Genomic DNA, 19,808 nt, shown 5'->3' with positions numbered 1-19,808 from the left:
CCACCTCTGCCCCAGATCATTACGGGACTGAAGGCCCCACCTGCGGGAAGGCACGGCCCGTACATGTTTGGTAACTACTGGACTTGGCTTCGCCTTTTGCTGGGATGATTTCAGTTGTCAGTTGATCTGCGGCTCTTGATGTCCAGTAGATTCATTTCATGGTGATTTTTTTTTAAATAAAAGGTCTAGCTTCTGACATATATGCAATTACATAATACATACACTAAAATGACATACGGAAACACTGGGACTAAGGGAGTCACCCACTGTCACACAGGGTATTTCCAGTTGTTCAAAAAATATCTCTAAACTTCACCAGATTCCTGAAATAAGAGTCCAATGAGAACAGGTTAGGGTCTCAGAAAGACCAACATGGCAACTGACAATGAAATGGAGCCATTTGAGATGATATTAGCGCACTTCCAGAAATATGAGAAAGGTCCCTCATACTCAGATTCTTAGAAAGTGTAGAACAGGGTAAATGAGGGTGTTCTGGAAAGCTGTGAGGCAGGCTCTTCACTCAGGAGTCTACAGATCAACTTGATTTCCTACTGCAACTTTTCTGGGAATACATGTTTCTGTAGTACACACAATCAGATTTCTAAAAGCATAAGGATCAGAAGACTCATTCAGGATTATCATCAATAAAATTGACCAGATTAAGCAAGTGGTTAATGAATTTATCATGAGGAGAAGTGGGATAACCTGGGCTCAAATTATATTATTCCCAGGAATGTGGATATCTCCTCACACTTGACTTTTAGAACGCAGAATAAAACCAATGAACCACAAGGACAGTCAACAACATGCGTGAATTTTAGCAATGAGATATTAAGAGTCCAAAAACAATATACGTAACATAACGTCCTCATTAGAAAATTAAATACCTAGATTTATAATGCAAGTTTTAGGAAGACATATAATTGCAATAAAACTATATGAGAAGGAAAGAAGGCATATACATGGATTCCGTATGACGGTTCTCTTGAGTAGGCAATCAGGGAGGGTGGGGCATTAGGATTAAATGTAAGTTATTTTCAAGATGTTGTTTTGGCGGTAGGCTCACGGCTGCTTACTGCATTCGTGAAAATAATGAATAAAAGCAGAGCCCGCACCGCTCAATGGGAGAGCACATGTGGGAGTGAGGGTAAGTGGGACCAGAGAGGACAAGCTGCACAAGCAGGAGGTCCACCCTTGTGTCACCCCCGCAGCTGTACTAGTCCGCCGCCCCTGCCTGCACCTACGGCCATACAGGTGGTCCTGCACAGCCAGACGAAAGAGGAGAAGTCTGAACTCCGGATTAGAGATGGATGGAGGTGGATGACCACGGGCGAGCCATCGAGATGGCGGCGGCACTACAGCCACATCCCACTGTGGCTCTGAAAGGCCCTGCAAAGGGCAAAGGGCAGAGGTGCAAGCAGCACGCCTGGTCATCCGCTTTACGTGGGAGGCAGAGGCAGGTATGTATTTAGCAAGTGAGAGCTCCTGCTCATGGGGACCAGACAAGAGCCACTCTGGGCTGGAGGTGAAAAGGAGGCGGGATCTCATCCATAGTCTGAGGGCAGTTCTCCTATGGGTCATTAACCCCTTCTGGAATTACAGAACCAAAAATAAATCACAGTCCCAGCACCAATATTCAGTGATGTGTCAAAGAAAAGTTGGGTTCTGTTTATTATATTCTACGTAACAAAACAGAGATTTAATACATTTTCACCAGGAATTGTTAAAAAGATTTAGAGTACCTATCTAGAACATTCATTTCAGTAGGAGTCGTCATTACCTCACAGTTCTAGAACAGTGAGAAAAACTAAGTTTGTAGCCAGAATTAGATGCATATTTTAAATCGAATAAATATTGGCATACTTGATAAATTAAGACAGACTATTTTACTATGTCAAGCAGTATAAGTCACATAAATATAAACCTACAACGAAGTGAACATAAACCCTCTTTCGCATTCACCACAAAACTGTACGCAGCATACATTACAGTCTAGACAAGTAAATGTCTCCCTTTACAATGACTTAAGTTGTATAAGCTAAAATTTGAAACTTTACCCAAGACTTTGGCAGCCTAGACACTGACCCAGCACATTCCTAGTAAGCTGCATGACTCCCCTGCCAGGGACCTTTGGACAATGCATGACAGGCAAGGCCTAAGTCTCTTGTCCAGGTGATGTGGCCTTCAGCTGGAACAGGCCGATTTGGTAAACAGTTACTAGAAGAACATGTTGTCACAAATCCCAGGCTGTTGTAGTCTCTTTAACAGTAATTAAGTTATAACCAGAGGAAGGAACAAAACTAGAATTATTTTACTGTCCTTACATCTTTTACTAGTCTGTGAGAATTTTGTATTACTGCCACTTTGTAATGCCATTATAAGAGAAATGAGGAAGCCCACCCTATCTATGCCCTCCGAAAAGAATGATGTCATCGCTGTCATCACCCTGGATAGAAAAGGGGACCTTACACGCCAAGGGGAAGAAGCAGGAGTGTGCACGGAGTTTGATCACGGGCAAACCTCTTTTTGTCTCTCCCTCCTAATTTTTCAGCTCCACCTAAGCCTTTGATACAATTTAGGAAGAGAGACCGCATTACCAAAAAGCACAGAAACAGGTGTAGGTAACAGGTAATTACCACTGAACACTGAGTCAAAAATAAAAAAACTGCACTGGAAAGCACTTCTAAATTATTTTCAGTGTTCTAAACCTCTCATCCATTGACTTAAAAAAAATGTATTAATTAGAAGCCTGGAAAAGATAAGAATGTCTCCCTTCATCTTTGCACAAAAATTTCCCTAAAATATTATCATAGAGAATTTGCATAAATTTACTACCTTTCCTTAGGACGAAAAGATGGCTTAAATAACCATTAGTTTTAACACTTACAATAATTTTTGGTATGTAAACTGTAGGCTTTATCATAAAGTAATTGAGAAATTTTTAAAAAGTGAGGAAGCCAAAAATAATTTAAATTAATTCAAGTTTAATTTCAAGGTTACATCTAAATGTAGGGATGAATAAAGTAACAGTTGTAGCCTCATTAATAAAAGGGAAACGCTGGCAATTTAAATGCATGCTAATTTAAATTTCATGTATAAGTTGAACTTAAAAGTATATGGATAAATATTAATTCTGAAAATAACAACACTTGTATGCATACAACAATATTTAACAAAAATTTTACTAATTTGTAAAGAAATAGTATTAATTTATAAAGAAGGTCATTTTTCTATTCAACTATTTAAGTCCCTATTCCAACAAAAAACACCAAAATGAACAAATAATTATGATTCAATTTAAGGTTCTATCTTTAAACTCTTCATAATCTTCTTTGGTAAACAGATCCAAAGATATGTTAATCCTAAATAAAAGATAACAAAATTGAATCTTGTTAATATAAAATGTCATAATCAGCAGTCACTAAAAAAATTTAACATTTCTAAGATTGTAAAGCAACAGTTAGCCCTCCCTAATTTACTGTTTTGATAACTTGTACGTTCTCTAGTTGACCATAAAAAGTTTCTGATGGACTCAATGTGTAATTCATTATTTTTCTTCTCCACTCCAACTCCTGCCAAAAATATTGGTGACTTCAACAGCCCCATTTATACAAACTGTGTCACAGAAGCACTGTATCACACGCCTTTATCTTCAAGCCACCTCAGCTACTCACGAGGTCATCGCTGGGATACTGTGATCGCTTGGAACTTGGGCTTTACTTCTGGGTGCCGGAACTCTTAAAATGTTCCCAGCTGCCATATGTCTGTCCTCCTACTTCTGTCCCCTACCCTCACTGAGGTCACTGCCAAGCCCTAATCTCCTTCGAGCTTCGTTTGTGTCCCGCCTTAGTTCTACAATCTCCTCACAGCTCCCGACTTAGCCCTTGGGACCCTCTTTGATACTGAGAATTCCTCTTCATCTCAGACATTGCCCAGCACTGTGTTCTCGGTCCTCTTCTCCTCCATCCTCACACTGAGGTCATCACCTCCTGCCAGAAGACGCAGGCCCGTTCTGCAGTGTAGGTATCACACCAGCTCCAATACGACACTGCCAGTTGGAAATTTCACCTGACTACCCTGCTATCAACCTATAATTCAACATGCCAAATAAAACTCATAGCTTCACAAACCCATTCTTTCTCCTGATTTTGTATCTACTCATTCTCAAAACTCAGCATCCCCTTGCTTATCCCCTACAGCCGATCACTTATCTCCTCTCCAGCCCCTCTGCCATTCTCATTCAAAGCATTTTATTTTTCGCTTGGACTGCTTACAATGCCCAGGTTTCTATTCCACACCCTTTCCACAAAATGACAGCAGGTTATTTCTAAAATGTAAATAGATCTGATCAAGCCACTGTTTTAAAATGGTCTATACCGATGATGTAAAAGTTAAGTGCATGGCATCTGATTAACTTTCCATAAAACACTAACTACAAAAGGAAAAACAGTAACTACATATGTAATGAAAAAATGGCCAACAAGTGAACCAACAGATCAATATTACCGCCATCAATAAGGGATAAAAGAAGATCACATGACTCCAAACGTGACACTCTGAGAAGGAAGCAACATGACTTATACAATTTTTCAGCCAAAAACACAAAATATGAATTAAATCACAAGAAGCTATCAGCAAGTCCGGAGGGTAGTCTGAAAAATAACTGGCCTATACTATTTAAAAATGTCAATACCATAAAAGACAAAGAAAGCCTAAAGAAAGAACTCTTACAGATTAAAGAAAACTAAAGAGACATAACAACTAAATGCAGTATGTGATCCTGTACTGGACCTGGTACCGGCAAAAAAATCCCATTACAAACATTCCTGGGACAACTGAAAAACAACTAGAATATAGACAACAGATTACATAAAAGCTTTATATATTATATTAATGTTAAACTTCCTGAGTTTGAGAACTGTAGTGTGGATATATAAAAGATATCCTTGTTCTTAGGATACACACACTAAAAAAGGATTAAGGGGTAAGACTTCATATACTTACACATAAACATATATACATAGAGTATGAGAATGATAAAGCAAATGTAGCAGGACGTTGAAAACCGGTGAAGCAAGGTAAAGCTTATTCTGGAGTTCTCTGCACCATTTTTGCAACTTTTCTGTGTACTTGAAATCATTTAGAATAAAAGGTTTAGAAAACGATTCATGTTTCTTCATTGCCTACTGAACTGAGTACAAATCCTTGGCCCAGTATTCACATGAGACCTTTTCAAATACAGTCGCAGTTTACTTTTATACCTTTCTTCACTATGACTGCCTTAAGCAACCTTTAATAAAATCACACTTCCTAAACATTTTCTTGGACTCCATGAACTTGCTCACGTCTATGTCTAAAATATACTCCCCTCGCCCACATTCATTCCCACTTATAAGAGTCTATTTTCTCTTTTCCAAGGCCCATCTAACTTACCTTTTCTATTACTTTCCAAATTCCACCAAACTAGGTGTAATCTCTCCCCAGAACTTAATGAGTCCAGATGATTAGTAAACCAGAGCACAATTCAAAAGAAAGGCAGAAAGATGATATGCTCAGTTTAAAACATGTGAAATTTAAAAGTAACTGCAGACTAGCCTAAAGAAATTTGGAGGTACATAATCAGAGGTCAGGGGTAGAATAGACATTTAAGGGTCTACACCCAGAAAGAGTAATTGAAGCTACAAAGATGGGTGAGTTATCTCAGAACAAATATGTAAAGAGAAAGTAGGCCCAACAATCACGCCTCGGGCAGCATTTGTTATTAGATGGCAGCAAGAGGGACAAATAAAAAATACACAGGAAACACGGTCAGAAAGGCAGAAAGAGAACATGACATAGCACCCAGAACATTAAGAAAGATGAAAAATTTGAAGGCGTAATAGTAAGATAATATTAAATGTGACAGCATGTTCAAAGAGAGAAAAGAACTAAGCAAATATGTGAACGAAAAAACAAAACAAAACAAAAAAAACCATGGACCACGGAGAGAGTAGTTTCAATAGTATTGTGAAGATGGGGCCCCAAATGAAGTTTATTAAATTTCAACAAATATTTAAAGAGTGCTGACTATGTGCCAAATACTGGGCTTAAGGAAGGAAACTGGCTGGAATTAGCAATGGGTACAAACTAAAGGTTGGAGGAAGTTGAGTGTAAAGGGGGAATAAAAGAAGTCTATACTTTATAATTGTTATCAAAATGGATTCTTACCAGAAGATGATAAGAAGATTCATCTTGTATAATTTGAGTCTAGGAACAACATAAAATATAAGGAAATTCAAGTTGACCTCTAGCACTGGTTTTCCCATTAATAAATGAATATTAAGGAACAAAAGTTATAATACATTTTAAAAACATAATTATTAGTTTTTGTAATCTACTTTAAAATTGTAATACAAAATAATGAATTACAAGTATACCTTTTGTTTGTAAGAGGTTATTATCTCTGAATTTTAAATTGTTAAATAATACTTACAAGATTTGATGGTTAATAGAAGGCCTCTTGCTGAGGCACAAGAGATGGGTGAGTTATCTCAACAAGTTCAAGGTTTTATGGCCAGAGCAAAATTAGATGTAATCTAACATGCTTATTAAAGTAACTGGATCTGGATTAACACTCAGAACAATGTCTAGAATTTTTACATGTTGCTCTGCCTATTCAAACATCCTTTTCACCTAAGAAATCACTGACTACCTTTTTCCGCCTCATCCCCACTGTCGCCTCATTCTTTTTTTAACTGGATAAGAAAAGTAAAATAGAGTATCCCTAATCTGAACGTTGGTTTATATGCCATTATTGCAAACAATTTATGCTATTGTTGATGCAATATTACACGAACAGTAATGAGTTTCCAGTGCCACACTGCTTACAAAATGGCATTCTGTTTTAATTATTATTGTTTGAAAATATTCTTCTCAAAATTAAATTCTGCAGATTTACTGACTGTCAAAATAGAAGTTATACAATTTTTCAGCCAAAAACACAAAATATGAATTAAATCATATTGTCATCAAGTGACTGTACTAAGAACCTACTGAAGCATTCAGCATGGTAACGTGTATTAATGCACGTGAAGGAAAGAAAATAACTACTATGATTTATCAATTCACATGGCATTATTCGTTACATAGATTTTTATCCACTTTAATTGCTTGAGAATCCAGAACTTCCAATTACTTTAATAAATATACTAGATTACATCTAATTTTGCTCTGACCAAAATATCAAACTCAATATTAAAGCAGCTTTAGAACATGATTTAATTTATGAGATGTTTTCCAGGAATGAAACAATGACATCAAGGCCATAACTCAAGGGCAGATTTTGTTAAATGCATTCATTTGGACTGCAGTGTCCATGTGCTAAAGAAAGCGACTATATGAAATGACACAGAATGTATAATTTTTATATTGCCGTTAAAATGTTTTTCTTCGTCAATATGGATGAGTTTTGTGATCTCTATTAAAGAGTTGGCATTAAAATTCAGCTTTAACACCCAAGTGTGTTCCCTTTGCTCAGTAAATTCCAGTCGACATTCACCTTCCGCGGTCTTCAGCTCACACCTACACCGGGGTCTACTCCACCTCACTGCTTTCATGTAAGTGGTGCTTTTAATGCTGATGAACAGGGGTCGTACGGTAGCTTCATTTCTACAATTCTGTACGTTGCATGTGATAGTTTGGTCAACTACTGGTGTAACGTGATCCAAGAGTAACTAAACTGGTATAGAAGACAGTCCTTTAATACAATAAAAATTGTAACTTACTTTCACTAGATAAACGTTGGCATTTCAGCCTGAGTCTATATTTTTCATTTTCTTCAAGCATTCTAGAAATGATTTTGTGTACTCTATTCCACACTGAAACCTTCAAAAGATAAGCACAGTTAAGGAACACTGAGCAGAGAAGCAGGGACACATTTTGATGGAGGCAACTGAGAGTGATTCAATTGTGTGCCAGGTCAATCGATAACATTACAAAGCAATATTAGTACTTGGAGACCTAAAACTTAAATGTAGTTGTTTTGCCACGATCCCTGAATTCTCTGATCTCTCTTTCCAACTTCCTAGCATTTCCTCCCTGTAGTATTTCAGTAACTGTTCTGAATGAAGTTTCCTTTCAAAGTTCACGTCTATAAAGCCCTACTAAATGGTTCCAACACATTCACTGTTGTTTTGAAAGATAATAAAAGTAATGCATTTCTATTCTTACGTCTAAACCACTGGGCAATAATTTGATTTTTAATGTATTTTATTCTAGTTAAGAAGTAAACATTTCTCCTAGGACATACCAAAGCAAAATTACTAGAGAGCATGAATATACCAGAATAGAAAGAAGGAGGACGACGGAAACAAACAGGCTAGACTCAAATTCTGGCTTTTCCAAGGACCAGTTGCTTGACACTAGGCAAGTGTTTGACTCTCATCTAGAAATAACTTTAGACACTGTATTATTAGAATTAATGAAAAATATCTGTAAAGCACTCACCCCAGTGTCCGGCACACAGTAGTTATAAGTAAATATTGGCTATTGCTCTTTTCTCCTCACCCAAAAGAAACTGGTTCTTGGAAGAAAGGTTTCTTAGTGGGAAGATTAGGTGCTCACGCAAAATACACGTGCTGCAAGGGTTAGTCACCTGGAATGCTTTTTTACACTATATGTGGATTATAAATCAAACAAATTCAAAGCTCAAAAACAATACAATTTTATGTGTACTTATCAATTGACAATTTCTTAAAAATGAAAAATAAAATATATGGTAGAAATCAAAGATTAGTAGGAGTAACTGATCTTGAATATGTTTAAAACACTCAAGTTACCATGACATTTGGACAACCAGAGGTAAAAAAGTTTCAGGACTAAAGGTTCATCCTTGTCAGCTATTCTGCTAGACCAGGGGTGTCCAAACTTTTTTCAACGTTTTTTACCAAGGGCCATATACGGTAAAATACACAAACAGCCGGGCCACTCACTCGAGGTGAAGTGCGTATTGCCTCACCTGGTTTATTTAAGTAAACTAAATATATTTTTGGAATTTGCTGCGGGCCAATTAAAAATGGATTGTGGGTCGCAGTTGGCCCGCGGGCCGCAGTTTGGACACCCCTGTGCTAGACACTTAATGTACATCCCTTGTCTTTAAAAATGCAATATGACACCAATATAGATACATTATTTTCTGTGAAATCCATGATTTTCTAATATTATGGATCAGTTTGTTACAGTCTATGCAACATACATTTTTATGCTTTGAAAAATCTCCCAGTGGTTACATTTTGATTAAATTGTGTTTTTATACCTTCAAACACTGCAAGACTATTCTCTATGGTTAGTAAGTATTTCCAAACCAACTTCCATTTCTGTTAAATTAATTCTATTTTCTCATTTCAGTAAATTAAATTTTTCAAAAGATGAAATGATTTTTACTGTCTTGAGTATCTTCACACTTTTATATTTAGAGATGTTAATATAAAATTCAAATATTGCTCATTCTCCTTTTCAGTAATATACCTTTTTCTTTTTCTTCATTATTCTGGAAGTTTCATTCAAAGGTCTGGGAAGATCAAATTTTTTCGCTGAAGTCTTCTGGGTTAAACCTAATTAAAAAAAAAAAAGAGTGTGAGAAAGTAAAATATCAACATGTATTTAAAAGGATTCACTATCCTGAGAACAGAGGCAATTATAAATGTCTCTTGAGCTCTCTTTGGAGAGTTTTACAATCATAGGTATATTTCTGATCACTAGGTAATACCATTTTACCAATTAGCTAATACTACTCTGGGGGAAACAAATAAAACAGAGATAAACAACCTTGGAAGTGCCTAGGAAATCTTCTTTCCTGATTTGAAAAGTGAGTCCCTGAAAGGTCAGCAACCGAGGAAACAAAACCCAACATACAGTCTCCTTTCGTCTACATTCCATTTCAGGTACATTATGCTTCCAACTACACAAAACACCTGGCGGATCCTCAAATATGTCTTGTTCTCCCCCCTGCCGGCCTTGGCACATGGTGGTCTATCTGGCTAGAACACTGTACACGCAAGTGTGTACGTACGTACACACACACACACACACACACACACACACACACACCAGGCAAAGTTCTATTTGCATTTCAAGACACAGCTCACATGTCACCTCGTCTCTAAGCTTTCCCTCAAACATGTCCAGCCCCGTACACAGGACTGGCCAGGAACACCTTACACACTTGCACAGCATGTGTTTATACTGTTTCCTCCACCAGGCAATGGCCGGTGTGCCTTATTCATCCTTCTACCCACACCACCAGTCACATAGGAGATACTAATAGAGGCCCTTCAGAGTGAAGAAGCTCCCTGCCTCTACTCACTGAACCACACTGCTTTCCCAAATATTAACGGTTAGAAGAAAGCCTAAGGCCTGTGTGTCGAGACAGAATCACGAACCATTGGGCATGGGTTCCCTGAAAGCCTTTACATTTGTTCCCTTTTTGTCTGGAACCCCCAACCCTTCCTCCCCTCTTTCCTGCCTTACCATCACTCTATACCTGGCTTTCTTCTACTCGTTCTATATTTAGCTTTCCAGGGGCCTCCTCTGGTCTCACAAAGCGCCCTCCTCTGGTCTCACAAAGCGCCCTGTGCTCAGTTAGCATAGGATTTATCGCATTGTTTACTTGAGGAGTGTACTTGATTCTTCATTAGAAATCCAGCGTCTAATACTGTAGGTATCAGATACATAATAACTATTCCATTTGTTGACTGACTTCGCGTATGTTCTAAAATGGCATTTCCCGATTTGTGAACAGCATGTCACTGACTCTGGGTGGGGCAGACATAGCACTAACGGACATTAACTCACATGGTAAGAAACTCAGCCCCCTTCCAATTCTTCTCCAATCTTATTATATCAGGGAGAAAGTCTGCGTTTGGAGTTAGTATGTCATTAAGACTTATCTAAGCCTTGCTGATCTCTCTTCATGACCACAGACAACCTTCAGCAGACAACCTATTGGGCTAGAATTCAATATTGGTTTGCCTTTATTAGATTGTTTTTAATTAACTTCTATTTATGGCAAGTGGTTCAGATTTTCCACTGAGGTAATGCTGTAAAGTGTTCTAAAAATAAATTCAAGAGAGAAAAATGCACCTATTTAAATAAATATATTAAGTAAGGGACAGTCCAGATGAGATGAGTATATGATGTACCGTGTTTCCCCGAAAATAAGACCTAGCTGGACCATCAGCTCTAATGCGTCTTTTGGAGCAAAAATTAATATAAGACCTGGTCTGATATTATATTATGTTATGTTATATTATTATATTATATTATACCCAGTCTTATATTAATTTTTGCTCCAAAAGATGCATTAGAGCTGATGGTCCAGCTACATCTTATTTTCGGGGAAACACAGTAGAAAATAACTCAAGTTTGGGAAACCCCATCCATCATACCCCGATTACCCTTCCCTCTAAATGCCTATGATCGTTGGGACACTACACATGCAGCATTCCCAGGTGTTTTCTGTTTGTGAGTCCTTGAGCTCAGGACAGGAGCCATCAAGTCTGTCTGTAGTTAGATGGGGATCTGAAATACGTCAAGTAGAGTACGGACAATGTGAAAAAGAAAAAAGACGTCTTCCATTTATTTTGTGGATCTCACTGAGGCTGCTCCCAAATCCACGGACTTTGATCCAACCTACGTACCTTTCAAATCTTTCTCTAGTCCTCATTCTACACACTCTGACCCAGTCAAAATATACTTCCAGATCTTCCCTAACCCCTTGCCATCACTGATCCATACTTGGGGCTTGGTTCACACGTTTCTCCCACCTGTAATTCCCTCCTGTCTCAGAAACATGTGAAAATCTCATGGTGCTTCCACCAACGTGGAGCCTTCCCTGATACCCTCATCCCCAAATTAGTCGCCACTTCCAAAGCATTTATTTGTACCTCAGTAGGATTCATCATCCTCTGATATATGTAAGTATGAAACTATCTCCCAAGTTCTGGGAGAAGAGGGAGCCAGCTGATTTATTAGTCTTGTTTGAAACATTAGAAGTTACCTGATTTGCCTGCTGCCCTGGATTTCTAAACTACTCCATCCTACAAACAGCACACAGGTTTATCTTCCGGAAGGGAATCTGTCTCCAATAGCCTCACTCCACCATTCAAAACTCTTCAGTGACTCTAAAATGACAATCTCCAGGGCCTTCCACAGTCGGGCCCAAAACATCTTTTTCATTCATTCGATAAATGTTCGGTGCCTGCGCACGAGGTGCTGGCACTGGGATGACCAGCTTCCCTTCCACCCCCGCCCCCTGCTCTGAGTGCCCCCATTGCCTGGGCATCTGTTCCGTGTGCAGCCTGTGCGCGGCCCTCTGCCTGCATAGCTCCAGTATCTTCACAGCACCTTGGTAAGGGAGGAACTGTTACCCCCATGTTACTGACAAGGAAAGTGAGCCTCAGTGGTGAACTAACTTGGCCACTATTACACTGCGAACAAATGGCAGAGCCGAGATTATGTCCTTCTGACTTCAGAGCCAGTGCTCTTGATAATCTCCTGTCCCACTAGCAATTGCTCCATGCACGTCCCTCGATCTCCTGCCTCCGTGCCTCTCCTTTCCCTGAACTATCAAAGCCCTTCTCAGGCGTCTCTCACAGCACGCATGCCTACTAGATCACATTTCCATGATTCATGTATAAGTCTCTTGAAAGCAGAATATTTGTCTGATATATCTGTCACGAGCACCCAACCTAGTGCCCACAATTTGGTAGATATTAAATAAATATTGTTGAATGGATAAATAATTCAGCTTTGTTCCCCACAGAAAGCCAGGCATGAGGATTTAACGAACTTCTAAACACACTCCCAAGTGAGTAAACCTAAGCACTTCCCGGCTTAGCCTTAGCCCAGGGCCTCCTTCCTGACCCTGTTCCTGGTTTCACAAGCACAGCAGGGCGGCCACTGTGGTCATGGCTCCATCATCTGCCCCGCTGCCCAGCACAGGAACTTCACACGTGGCCTCGGCCCCTCCTTCGCCCTCCTTCAGCCAGACACATCCTGTCCCTGCGCCTCCACTGCCACTGCCTTAGGTCAGGCCTTCTGTCTTTCCAACGGGTCTCTGGCCTTCAATCCCCCTTCCCCTTGCCCCCGAATCCCACCTCATTTTCCTCCCTTCAGATCTGATCATGTCACCCCTGCCACAGAGGAACAACAAAAGTCCCAACTGTCAAAAGCAAACTTCAGAACAAACTGCATTTCTGTCATTCCCACCCCCAGAGCAGCCAGCTAGGGCAAAGCCAGCTGGGGGAGCACAGCCCAGGTCACAAAAGCAGAGCTGCCTTCATCATGTGGGCTCTTTGCGACCCAGTTTTTTCTACCTGGCATGTGGGGAGCTCCCGCACTGATTCAAGCATTCCTTCCCTTCCCCCCATGAATTTCTGCATCTGTTTTCAGTGTTCTTCACTTTCAACCCACTATCTTAGCGCTGGACTCCCGTCTGTGATCGGTGGTGCTAGAGCAACACAAGCTGTGTACTGGATCCATTTTCTTCTTCCCTTGCTTCCTGCTTGCTCCCTTTCTGTAAGGCTGAAAGCTGCACTCCCCTCACCCATCACCATCCTCTCTCTTTTTCCCAGAATAAACCTTTTATCTGTTTTTATTATTCAAAGAAGCTGGAAACCCAGGGCTCAAGTGTCTTATACCACGCCTGGATTTTTAAATCACCAGCACAGGGGCCAGAAAAAAAACAAAAACAAAACACACGAGTGTCTTTTACCAGTGTGGACTTTAGAGGGGCATGAAGTCCCAAATGATGCCCCTGCTTAAGTATCTTTGAAGACCTCCCCCCACAGCTCATTCTCAGGGGTCAATCAAGTTATACAGAGTACCAGTGTATATGTCTCAATTGTCAAAGGAAATTTGGTTCTGGAAGCACACCAAACAAAATATGTATTTTTCAGCTTGGGCTTTAGTCTTGCCTGCCTGCAATTCGATTTCCCCTATGTAGCACGACCCAAGTAAACCTGGCCCTATCATTTCTGTTCAAAACCTTTCAATGCAGGATTTCTGGGTAGCTGAAGACAATGAGGGAGCAGGGGTGTAGGAATCAACTTCCCAAAATTTCACCCCAAACAACTTCACATTACAAAAATACTACACAAAACCACACCCTCAGCAATACTTGATAGAAAATGCTGAAACTACAAAATAACTGTAAGTAAAAATAAGAAAAATCATCAAATTGTGGTACTCTAATCCCATACACTCCAGCCTCACCCCAAGCAGGGCTGTGTGGCCAGCAGGGAAGGAAACAGAGGGACAGAAGAAAGAAGTGCCTGCAGGAGAGATGAAACAAACAACAGAAAGATTAAATCTACCCTAAATCTGAAAGCAGTAAAACGTAACCAGCAGATCAGAGCACAGAATTATCCCACAAAAAGGACTAAACCTAGATCGTTTCACAGAAGAGTTCTACCAAACCTTTAAACATCAGAGTCCCAATATTATATAAATTATTCCAGAGAATTGAAAAGGGAGGCAAAGTTCCTAATCCCTTTTATGAAGTAAGTGTAACTCTGATACCTAAACCAGATGAAGAAATACAAAGAAAGAAAAACTACACATCACTGTCTCTCACGAATACCCATGCAAAAATTCTAAACAAATTACCAACGGAACACCAGCACTACTGTAAGAAACCAAGCAGCATGTATTTCAGGAATGCAAGGTTGGTTCAATATTAGGAAATCCATTACATCATATGTCATATTAATAAAGCTAAGAAAATGTTTATCTCCATAAAGCTGAGAAAGCCTTTGACAAAATTCAATGCCTACTCATGATCAAAATACTGAAGAAAATAAAAATTGAGGGATACTTTTTTATATTTTAAATATATATGCCTGAGTCCGAAAGCCAGCCCCTTATTTAATGGGGGAACATGAGAGGCATTTCTGCTAAGATCAGGAGCAAGGCAAGGATGCCAGCAAGTTCCACTGTGATTCAACATTGTACTGACTGTGTTGTATTAGCCAATGCAATCGGACAAAACAAATCTACTGCAGACGTAAGAATGAGCAAAAAATAATCTCTACTTATAAATAACAGTGTACCTGGAAAATCATGAGTATCAACAATAAAGCTAACTCTACATAATAAAAGAGTTCAGTGAAGTATTAGGATCTAAAATTAACATACAAAGATCACTAAGCTAAATGAAAGAACACATATTATACGACTTGATTTCCATGAAATGTCCGGAATAGGCAAATCTATGGAGACAGAAAGTAATTTAGGGCTTGCTTAGGGCTGGGACTGGGACTAGGGTAGGGCAGTGGGGGGATAATGGGGGGAACAACGGGTATAGGGTATCTTTTGGGGGTAATAGGATTGATCGTGGTAATGGTTACACAACTCTGTAAAGAAAAACACTGAACTGTGTGCTCTAACTGGGTGAGTTGAATAGACTGTGAATGATATCTTAATGCAAAAGTTTTTTACAAAGCACAGGTGGAGGGATGAGCCCTCAAAAGAGAGGCAGGGCTTTCTGAAGCGATGGAAATGCCCTATGTTTTGAGTGGGGTGGTGTGTTACTGGCTTGTGTAACTTTGTCAAAGCTCCTCAAAATGTATGTAAATCAATCCGAAATAAAGCTGCTTCTTTTTTAAAGATCAAGAGGCTTCATACGCACAACACAATACACATTTTCAGAGGACATGATGGAAAAGGAAACTCCTTCACACTAGCAGAGAAGATGAAACACGTAGGAATACGTCGAACAAGAGACGGGCAAAACCTACGGAAGGAAATTTTTAAAATGTAAACCATTCCCAAAGACTGAACGAACGGAAAGACTGCCTCGTTTTTCGAAAGAAAGTGACTCGACATCTTCCAGGTGCCGGTTCTCCTTCCGCATTCAATGTCTGCGAACGGAAACCCCGGAAGCCCCGTCATTCGGGGGACTCCGGCGGCTCCACCCAGTGACCTCCCCTCGCAGACTCAGCTGATCGCACAGGACTTTCACGTGCACCCGGCGCCCTTTCCGGGGCACAGCTGAAGCCAACGACAGGACTCGTCTGTCCCCAGCGCGGGCCGGTGGGCGGACGAGAGGGCGGAGCCTGGCCGCCAACGGCCGCAGAGCCCCCCGCCGGGCACCGTCGGGCTGAGCCGAGGCCCGGCCGCGCTGACCAGGCAGCGGGCCGCGGCGGCCCACGGGCGGCAGGGCTGCCGGGAGCTGACAGCCCCTGGGGCTCCGCCGGCAGGGCCACTGCCGAGGAGGAGGAGGCCGGCCTGAGCAGCCGGCACCGCGCCCGTCCCCGCCCGCCGCTCCCCTTCGCGCCACCTGCACGCGCCGCCGGCCGGGGGCCGCTCCGCGCGCTCGACGCCGGCGCGGGTGAGGAGGCCGCGGGTGAGGAGGCCGCGGGGGCGGAGCCGGGGGGCCGTTCCCCGCCGCCCGCGGCCCCCGCCGCCGCTCCCCGGGGCTCCTCCCGGCCGCAGCCCGCCCGGAGACCGAGGCTCCACCGGCCCTTCGCCCGGCGGCCGCCCAGCTGTAAGACGCTGCCACACTGGTGCGAGCCGAAGCGGGTCACGTAGACGAAGCGCGCCGGTTCCCGCTCCTGCTCTCCGCCGGCCGCCGCCATCGAGCCCGAGGCTCCCAAACGCCCCCGACGGCGCTCAGCCGGGACTGGAGCGGACTATAGTGTAGGGGGCGGGGAAGGGGGCGGAGAGCTGAGAGGACGGACCACTGTGCGGGGGGCGTGGGGAAGACTGGGGCGGGACCACTGCGGGGGGCGGGGCGTGTAGCTGACGGGAAGGACCACTGTGTGGGGGGGGTAGCTGAGGAGACGGACTGGACCACTGTGCGGGCGGGGGAAATAGAACACTATGGGAAGGGGAGCTGGACCACAGTGCGGGGAGCTAGAGGGCACACTACTGTGGGGGGATTCCAGCTGGGGAGCCAGATCACTTGCTGGAGGGTGGCTGCCCTTGCGGGGGGCAGAATTCAGGGATGGGAGAAGCAGTAGGGCAGTGAGAGAGGCTAGGGAGCCAGATCACTCAGTGGGCAAAGGGAAGAGGGGAGTCTGGGAAGGACCAATCTGCAGGGAGAAGGGAGGCCTAGTGGAGCTGGAGGAAAGGAGGGAGGGGGGCACAGGAAGGTACTTGGTTGGGGGGATGGTGGGCCACGCATCTGGAAAGTGGTGTTAAGAGTTTAGATACCAGATCACTTGGGGTGGGGAGCAGACCAGAGGGAGCAATGTGCTGAGGTGCTGCCAGAGGGTTCCAGTGGGACCGTTGCCTAGCATGTCAGTGCTGAACCAGGGTCCTCAAGAGAGCCTGCTCAGAGAGAGCATGGGCCTGACACCCATCCTGGTTCAGCTCCTGACCAGCTGGGCTATTTGGGCAAGCTACTATCCCTCTCTGAGCCTCCAGTTTCCTCAGATGCAAACTCAGGATAATTGAGGAGTTAAGAAAGAACAAAATAAGGCATATTAAGCACCTGACATAATAAAAGGTAGTTCCCTTAGACTTGATTTTAATTTCACATTTCTTAAGTACAAACCCTGTGAAGTGCACATGGTAATATCTTTACATTTATACTTTACAAATAGCTTTCCCATGGACCATCTCTTTAAACCCACGCATCATCTGACAACAGACAACTGAGGCTCCAAAATGTGGAGTGACTTCCCCAAAGTAATAGGCAGTGACATACTTTCTTAAAATAAATTTTTAAAAATTGAGTGATAAATATGTGCAGAAAAGGGCCACAATCCATATACAGATGGATGAATTTCCACACAGTGAATATTCCCATGTAACATCCACCCACGTGAAGAAATGGCGCACTGCAGCAGCACCTCGGGTCCCTGGTCGGTCAGTCCCAATCCCCGTCTTCTCTTTCTCGGTTTCAAACAGCATCAGTCAGTTTTGCCCATTGTGCTTGGCTTCTTCCACTCAAGTGATGTTTGTGAGCCACGTGTTATTGCATGAGTTGTACATCATGGAATATACCTCCATTTATTCATCCGTTTCACAGTTGGTGGACATTCGGTGGTTTCCGATGTGGGGCCATTGTCGGTAGTGCTGCTAGGAACATTCGTGGATGTACCTTTTTTTGAACATCAGCTACAGGGTAAAGTCACTTAGGGTGTTCATATGTTCGGCTTTAGTTGCTACTGACACAGAGGTACCAAAGTGGTTGTAACAATGGATACTCCCACCAGCAAAATGAGAGACTTCCAGTTGCTCCACACATGCACAACCACTTGGCATGGTCCGTCTCTTCAGTTTAGCCATTTTGATGAATCTGTGTGTTAGAGTTGTCTAGGGAAACAGAACCAATAGGACATGTATGTACATAGAATAGAATCTCATATATATCATAACATATGTAATCATATATACAGAGGGTGCCCAAAAATGTGTACACGTTTTAAGAAAAGGGAAACTCTATTAAAAGTGTAATACTCAACATACACCGATAACAAAAGATGAACACAAGTCACATGTGACTTCTGCAATGACAAGAGCTGCTCAAAGTGGTTCCCATCAGCGTCCAGACACTTCTGATGACGGCAAACTACTGCTTGAGCCACGTTGACCAGAGTGCCCACGTGTATACATTGTTTTGGCACCCCCGGTATATTATGAGAGAGAGGAGAGAGAGATTTTCAGGAAACTGGCTCAAGCAATTGTGGAATTGTGGACACTGACTGTCAAGGCCAAACTCTTCAGGATAGGCCAGCAGGCTGGAGGCCCAGGAAAGAGTTGATGCTGCAGTTCAAGTTTGAAGACCATCTGCTGGCAGAATTCCCCTTTCCTTGAGGGAGGTTATTCTTTTTATATTAAGGCCTTCAACTGATTAGATGAGGCCCACCCACATTATGGAGAGTAATCTGCTTTACTCAGAGACTACTGGTTTAAATACTAATCTCATCTAAAAAATACCTTCACGGAAACATCTAGAATAATGTTTGACCAAATATCTGGGTACTGTGGCCAAGCCAAGATAACACATAAAATTAACCATCACAATGTATTTCTTTCTTGTAATTGACATTTCCCTGATGATTTGTAAAGTTGAGTTCATTGGCCATTTGGATATCATCTTTGGTATTTTAATCTCTTGTCTGTTTATATGTGGTGTTGTCACTAAGAGGTGCATCCATATAATTAACAAATTGCTGTATATTAGCAATTTGTTAAGTATGCGTATGCACATTTTTTTCTTACCTTTTTATATTCTCTACGGGCTCTTAATAATTTTACGAGCCAGATCTGTGCAAAGTATTTACATGGAGTGTGTATTTATTTCTCACAATCATCCTATGAGATAAGGACGGTTGTCACCCCCATTTTACAGATAAGGAAGTGAGGACACAGGAGAGGTTTAGCAGCTCAGCCAAAGTCACAGCGGGGAGGTCCTAGAGCAAGGATTCAAACCCAGGCTGTACGGTTCCTGTATCCACGCCCTTAACCCCTAATCAAGACCGTCCCTATCACAACATCTGTCACTGTGGGGTAGCTGTTCCTCTTCTCCCCACCACCGAGCTTCTCCCCGCCAGAACAACCCAACTGAAGAGTGAAGAAATGAATGAATGGTTGATTCTAAGTAGCCTTTTTAGTTGCTCAGCTAACATCATCCACCAGGGGGCAGTCACAGCTCCCAGATAAAATAGTCTCTCTTCCCTACCCAACCCCCACCTTTAAGAAAGAACTCAATTTTTATTTTTACCGGGGAGTTGCTTGAATTCCAACCACGACTCTTTCAGTTGAGCTTTTTGAAAATGGCATTTGGAGAAAATGCATTTCCAATCCAAATGCACCTGGGTGAG

The 19,808-nt window shown here is 42.0% G+C and overlaps 1 protein-coding gene across 1 annotated transcript; it reads right to left on the bottom strand.

Moving 5' to 3' along the window:
* Positions 1-3,303: 3,303 nt before the first annotated feature.
* On the bottom strand, positions 3,304-16,613 carry C24H5orf47 (chromosome 24 C5orf47 homolog). Its single transcript, XM_033096687.1, has 5 exons — positions 16,316-16,613; positions 9,505-9,590; positions 7,764-7,863; positions 6,208-6,246; positions 3,304-3,362 (listed from the first exon to the last, which is right to left on the bottom strand). Exons 1-4 carry the CDS (start codon positions 16,611-16,613, stop codon positions 6,227-6,229), a joined length of 504 nt encoding a protein of 167 aa, XP_032952578.1. The 3' UTR covers positions 3,304-3,362; positions 6,208-6,226.
* Between the last annotated feature and the right edge of the window lie 3,195 nt (positions 16,614-19,808).

This window comes from Rhinolophus ferrumequinum, chromosome 24 (genome assembly GCF_004115265.2).
Source record: "Rhinolophus ferrumequinum isolate MPI-CBG mRhiFer1 chromosome 24, mRhiFer1_v1.p, whole genome shotgun sequence".
In the NCBI taxonomy this organism is placed as follows: domain Eukaryota; kingdom Metazoa; phylum Chordata; class Mammalia; order Chiroptera; family Rhinolophidae; genus Rhinolophus; species Rhinolophus ferrumequinum.
Note: the sequence above shows the minus strand (reverse complement) of the source record. Positions and strands in the feature narration are given on the sequence as shown.